Below are 7,013 nucleotides of genomic sequence, written 5' to 3'. Positions count from 1 at the left end.
ACACCAAAAGGGCATGTGAAGGTCGTCTTCTCCTGATCCTTGGGGTCCACTGTAATCTAATTGTATCCAGAGTATCCATCCAAGAAGCAGTAATAAGCTTGTCCCACAAACCTCTCTAACATCTGGTCCATGAAGGGCAAAGGAAAATGGTCTTTTCTTGTGGCTTTGTTGGCCTTGCGGTAGTCGATGTACATTCTTCAGCCAATGAAAATCCTTGTTGGGATTAGGTCATTCTTTTCAATCCGAATGACTGCCATGCCCCCTTTCTTTGGTACCACCTGGACTAGGCTTACCCAAACACTGTTGGAAATGGGGTAGATAAGCCCAGCCTCTAGAAGCTTGAGCACCTCTTTCCGCACCTCTTCCTTCATTGATGGGTTGATCCTTCTCTGGGGTTGTCTTACTGGTCTATAGTCTTCTTCCATGATTATCTTGTGCATACAGTAAGCAGGGTTGATTCCTTTTAGATTTGATATGTGCCACCCTATTGCCTCCTTGTGTCTCTTGAGGACCTCCACCAACCTATTCTCTTCCTCTTTTGTTAGCTCATTGTTGATCACCACAAGCTTGCTCATGTTCTCCTCCAAGAACACATATTTCAATTGGTTGGGTAGGATCTTCAGCTCTACCTTGGTCTTCTCGGATGGACCACCATTTTTCAATTCTTCAAAGCTGGTCCCCCTTGCAGGAATATTTTCTTCACGATCTAAGTCTTCAAAGTAAGCCCTCAGATCCTTCTCCTCTTCACTGGTTAGACAATCCATAACATTGATCAAAGCTTTCTCCAGTGAACTCTATGTGGTTTGAAGAGCACCGATGTCTTCTTTATCGATTTTCTCCACCTTGAAGCACCTTCTATCTTCCTCTGGGTATTTAATTGCTTCGAAAAGGTTGAAGGTTACCTTTTGGTCGTCGACGCACATTTCCAGATTGCCATTCCCCATATCCACCACGTAGTTGGCAATCGGCATGAAGGGTCTGCCTAAGATAAGAGGAATATTTGTATCTTCTTCTATATCCATGATGACAAAATCTACCGGAAAAGTAAAATGGCGGACTTTGACCAGGGCATCTTCCACTACCCTGTACGGTCTTGTGATTGATTGGTTTGCGAGCTGGAGCGTCATCTTGGTAGAGTCTATCTTCAAATTTCCAATTTTTCTACACATTGACAGGGGCATCAATTTGATGTTTGCCCCTAAGTCAATGAGAGCCTTCCCTACTGACTCATTCCCTATGGTGCAAGGGATTGTCATGCTCCCGTGGTCATTAAATTTCTTGGGTAGCTTCCTCTTTATCACTGCACTGCAATTGCCTCCCACCACAATGCTCTCTTTGCCAATGTACTTCCCCTTCTTGGTGAGGATGTCCTTCATGAATTTGGTGTAGAGCAACATCTACTACAAGGCTTCCCCAAATGGCATGGTTATCTCCAGCCCCTTGAATATCTCCAAGAAACGCTTAAAGTAGTGCTCCTTATTCTTCTTTGACAGTACTAAAGGATATGGGGGCTCCTTTAGAGGGGTTAGTGGCTCTTCTTTCCTAACCTCTTGGGCTAGCTGGCTTTTGGTCTTAGAGGTTAAGAACTTCTTCTCTTCTTTTCTCTCTTCTTCATTCTTCTTTTCTTCCTCTTTCTCTCCTTCTTTGTCTGCCATTCCTTCCTCAGACTGGTCTCCTTTAGCTTCCTCTCCTTCTCCTTGTGCTCTCCTCTGCCTTCTAGTCAACACTACCTTGCATTCCTCCTTCGAGTTCTTCTTTGTGTTGGCTCTAAAGCTGCTAGTGGGTCTTTCAACCATTTGTTTGGCTAATTGTCCCACTTGTATCTCTAGGTTCTTGATGGATGACTCTGTGCTCCTATAGTTGGACATGGATATCTGTATGAATTGATTCAGTGTATCCTCAAGCTTGCTGGTTTTCTCATAAAGATCAACCCCTTGGTTGGAATTTTGGACAAGTTGACTTCTTTGCTGCTTGTTGAATTGGTTCCCTAAATGATTCCTCCAGTTTGAGCCCTGTGTGAAATTCCTCCCTTGGTTGAATCCCAGTGGTCTTCCTTGGTTCCCCGAATGATTCCGTCAGGGCCTCTATCTGTTGGGTCAATAGCTTGTTTTGGGCTAGTGTTGCATCTTGGGTTATGAGTTCCAAAAGGTTTCTCTTTGTTGGCGTGTATGCTCGATCACGAAGGATGGCATGATCACTGGCCGCCATGTTCTCTGTCAGCTCCATTGCCTCCTCCAGTGTCATCAACTTGATTTTTCCCCCTACGGATGCATCAAGGAGTTGCTTTGACTGTGGTCGCAGACCATTTATGAAGATGTTTAATTGCACTGGCTCACTGTACCTATGTGTAGGCGTCTTTCTAAGTAGTCCTTCAAAGGAAATGGTCGAGCGCTTCAACTTGATGGAATGAAGATATTTCCATCTTTGACTCTAGGAAGTATTTCTTTAAGAATTTTTTGACAACTTCTTCCTAGGTCCTCAAGATATTGCCTTTGAAGGAGTGTAACCACCTTTTTGCTTCCCCTGCCAAAAGAAAAAGAGAAAGATTAAGGCCTATGTCATTCTCGGGAACATCAACTATCTTTACCATGTTACAAATTTCTATATAGGTGGTGAGATGAGCATAAGGATCCTCATTTGGTAGACCGTGGAAGAGGTTTCCTTGTATCAACTGTATGAAAGAGTGAAGATAAGATATGTTGGTCGCTTGAACCTCCGGCTTTGCAATACTGGTAAAGAATTATGGGGTAGTTGTACTAGAGTAGCCCTCTAGTGTCACTCGTCATGCATGCTCCTCTTCCATTTGATAGTAGCTTTGTGGAGAGGGTGGAGGTGAGGGTTGACTGCTCCCTTGTATTTCTTGCTCTCCTCTTTGTCTCGCAGCATTGTTACACTTGCAAGTGGCTTCAATTTCTGGATTTAGGGGAGATAAATCTTCAGTTGCAATTCTACCTCGCATACACAAAAACAAGCACTACCGTACAAATTATAGAAGAAAAATAATGGAGAAGAAAAATAATGGATAGAATAAAAATTGTAAAATAAAAAAAGAATAAAAGAATTAATACTTAAAAATTGAAAATGTATGGCAACCAAGTACTAAGAACAAAGTCCCCAGCAACGACGCCAAAAACTTATTAACGGTTTGACAATTGTACCAAATGTCCAAGTAGTAAAGACTCGGAAGTCCAAGTGTTGATTTCCACAGGGACTTTGTTTTGTACTTGCATTGGATAATTTCAAATTTATAAGAGGAAAAGATAAGATGAGGTAAAAGATGAGTAAAAAGAATAGTAACTAAATAATAGATATCAATAGACAAAGGAAATAATAGAAAACAAAAGAATTAATAGGGAATTCAATGAGATGAGAATGTTAGAACCTAACATGCCTTATTTGCTTAAGATGTATTATTTTTTATTTTTCTTTATCAATCAGGTGAATTTATCCTACCTACATCTATTAGATTACTTGCCACTGATGTCTCACGATGATAAGCCTATTTTACTTATCTATCTCCCAAATGTCTTTGCAAAAATTCAATAGATAAAATGCACGAAGTTCTAATTCTAGATGTTTGCTTTGATGCATGGGCATAATGCAATCATTCTATGTCTAGCAATGATTTATTAAGATACCCCTTCCTTTTAGTTCTATTAGAAATTACCCTCTATTGAGCGACTAATTCCTAAAATTGATGTATGCAAAACCTTCCTTGTATTGCTATTAAGGATTACCCTCTGTCGAACATCTAACCCTCGAAGATGATGCACGGATGAATGATGCATGAAATTAAAAGTAACAAAGGATAACAGGAAACAAAACACAAGTTTGCATTCATAAATATGAAGTGTACAATACATCTTTTGGCTTTTTAGCCTTGTTAGGCCCTAACTAAGGGTTTAGCCTCTCATAGCCATAAGGGACTTTACACTAGAAAAGGAGTATAAGAACTTATGGAAGAGAAAGGATGGAAAAAGGGAATAGAAAATGATGAGAGAGGAGAAAGAATTCCCCAAGGGAGAGTTCTTAGGCTTTATGTGTGTATTAGAGTGCTCTGAGACTCGGTGTGTTTTTTCTCCTTGGCTTGACTCCCTTTTTATAGTTGCTGGAATGGATTTGGGCCTCATGCCAAAAAAATTTCCTTATTCATATTTTTGATATTTTCTGCATCTTTTTGGCTTTTGATCCCTCATTTTCATATTTGCAAGCCATAAATAAGAAAAATATTAATTCCTACCATTTACGTAAAAAATAATTACTAAATAAATATTTTTAAAGATATATCCATTATATTTTTATTATAAAAAACAACTCACATTTAGCAGTTATCAGCATTTGTTATCCTCTTCTAGTTCTCTCTTCACTCTTCTTTAAGGTTTCCTATTATCTCAACCAATTGTTGTGGGTTGATCAATGTAGAGGAACTGTTGGAGGCAGGTCATGCCTATCCAAAGTATTGGTTGATTGTCACACCACCTCCCGCAGCATAAACACGACCTGGGTGCTCTAATCGTCCAATGCCAATATTAAGTATATCCTCACGACCATGGGGAACAAAGTGGTCTTGTGTCATCTGCTCTTGTAATGAGTCCTCTAACAACCACGACATGTACATAGATCAAATGCGGTTATTATTATACAAAAAGAACACATGAGACTGATATGAACTCATAATTTTATCAAAAAATTCTTGTGTCACCTTAGATGTCATCTGCCGATATAGCTTTCTGCGGGTCAACTTCAACTTCACATGTCTTTCAATGGGAGATGAAGGGTCAACAATCATTGTTGAATCCTCAATCAAAATTACTTCCTCTTTTCTTTTCTTCCTTTTCTCCTCCATGAGGTTCTTGTCAAGCAAATCATAACCCCTGTGAGACATTTAGTATGGACAGTCATTGTATTTTTGAATTTCCTAAGTCTTCTTTCTGATTCCTGTGGTAAATTACATAGAATTTTAGCAAGTTATTAAAATCAAATTATAAATTTCAATTCAAATTTAAAGAAAAACACATTCACATCTAACTTGCCAATTAGGGGTTTTGCGGCTTGTAGCAAATTCCTCCCAAGTTTATGGATCCAGACCATACTTAAAACAAGGAGCTTGATCATTTTGACCCTCATTGTCTGCATATACATATTTAGTGGCTACTAATGGCATCACCTTTTCTTGGCATTGGATGCTTCTGAGATATCAATTTTTCCCTGCATAAGAAATTGTTATGTAATAGTTAATGAATCACAACCCTTTCAACTTAAATGAAAGAAATTCAAAAACATAGATAAGTAAGTGCACATACCAAAATGTCATCCTACACTCAATTCTTTAGAGATTTCAATACAACTTTCCATTTGGAATGGACAATAGGAATCTTTTCTCTACCTACCACCCCCAAATAGCTATGGAATTTCTCTTTATGTGGGCTTAAACCTCTCCCAGTGGTAGGATTGACGTTAACGATTGGCCTGGGCTGAACCAAGTCTCTTACAGTCAAGCTTCCCAGTCATGTGAATTGTCTACTACTCATAAACATACACTTTGAAGGATCTGATGAATGGGGAGGGGACCTTGGGGGTGTTGCCATGACTCTATGCAAATAAAACAAATTTAAAATTAACATCAATTGAAAAGATACAAAAGTAATAAATTTTAAATATGAAAATTAAATAAATTGATTACATATCATGTAATATCATAAAATTTATTATCCACACACCAATTTAATATTTTCATTTTCTGAATATAGACTTAGATTGTCTAGATGGGCGACCACCTTTAAGGCATGGCTCTGCATCATTACCTTTTCTTCATATGGCCATGGCACAGAAAGTCCTTGGTAGGTTGAAATTGAATACTATAATTTATGTCTATTGTCTAATTCTTGTTTCATGATAACATCATCATTCATAATGAAGGACATGTTTGATTTACAAAATTTAGAGTATACTAGTTTTGGAAATACTTCACAAATGTCTCATAATCATTAAATAACATGAATGTATTAATCATTGTAATTAAAAACATAATCCTTTGCTCATTATGCAAAACAAGTATTTTAAGATTGGCCGTGCAAATGTGCATTTACCCAACGACTTTGAACCAAAAGCTACAATTCACAGTTACAAAAAAAGCTTTAATGGAAAACGACACTATTAAAACTTTGGTATTGTAACAGAAATGGATAGTGTTGTCTATATTTTCCCAAATAGGAAGAGTTATTTCTAGACGACTAGACCATGGGACTTCATAGGAATTTTGCAGCAAATCCAAAGAACTGGTTTAGAGAGTGACATAATTGTTGGAGTAATAGACTCAAGAGTTTGGCCAGAGTCTAAGAGCTTCAGTGTCATTATTTTCTCCTATTTCTTAATCTTTTTTGTCACCATTTTAATTACTGATTAGCCTTATTTGTCAAATTAATTATGCAGTTTATCATTTAGGCCTACTTGACTAATTTTGTATTTTTAATTTAATTTCAGGAGAATTATAAGCAATTGGGCTTGGATCCGGAATTGGGCTGAACCGGCTTGGACTTGAAGAGAGCAGACAATTTTATTTTATTTTGTTTTTGGGCTTGGACTTAAAACAGATTTGTAAGCTTTAGGGATGAGGACCTATATAACAGCACCAGGGTTTTAGTAGAAGGAGACTGTTGACATAGGAGAAAAATTTTAGGGTTTTGCATTTTCAGTTTCGTGTTACGTTCACGCGCACTGTTCACGTAGCAATCAAATTTCATTTTCTACTTCAAATTGCAATTTTGTTTTCTGCTTCTGCCTTTGAATTCGTTTTCGTTTCTGCTGATTAATGGAAGGCTGAGTCTCCAGTGTTGTTTTCTCTTGAGGATCAAGCACAAATCTCTGAGGTTTTGTTATTACTATTGAATTATGATCAGTTTTTCCCTTCACCTATTGCTCTGTATTTGTTGCTATATTAATTGTCTCTATGCTTAATTTGCGTTCATGCTTAATGGACATATGAGAGGGATTAATTGGTGTATGTGTTGCTT

The 7,013-nt window shown here is 37.9% G+C and overlaps 1 protein-coding gene across 1 annotated transcript; it reads right to left on the bottom strand.

Annotated features, from left to right (window-relative positions):
* Positions 1-794: 794 nt before the first annotated feature.
* On the bottom strand, positions 795-1,397 carry LOC114411085. The gene has a single exon (XM_028374849.1). The coding sequence runs from the start codon at positions 1,395-1,397 to the stop codon at positions 795-797; it is 603 nt and encodes a 200-aa protein (XP_028230650.1).
* Positions 1,398-7,013: the final 5,616 nt, after the last annotated feature.

Source organism: Glycine soja, chromosome 5 (assembly GCF_004193775.1).
Source record: "Glycine soja cultivar W05 chromosome 5, ASM419377v2, whole genome shotgun sequence".
Lineage (NCBI taxonomy): Eukaryota > Viridiplantae > Streptophyta > Magnoliopsida > Fabales > Fabaceae > Glycine > Glycine soja.
This window is presented reverse-complemented; position numbering and strand designations above follow the sequence as displayed.

Bases quoted from the DNA above. Each gene is read 5' to 3' on its own strand.
- LOC114411085 (XM_028374849.1), bottom strand. From the start codon at position 1,397: ATGTTGCTCTACACCAAATTCATGAAGGACATCCTCACCAAGAAGGGG.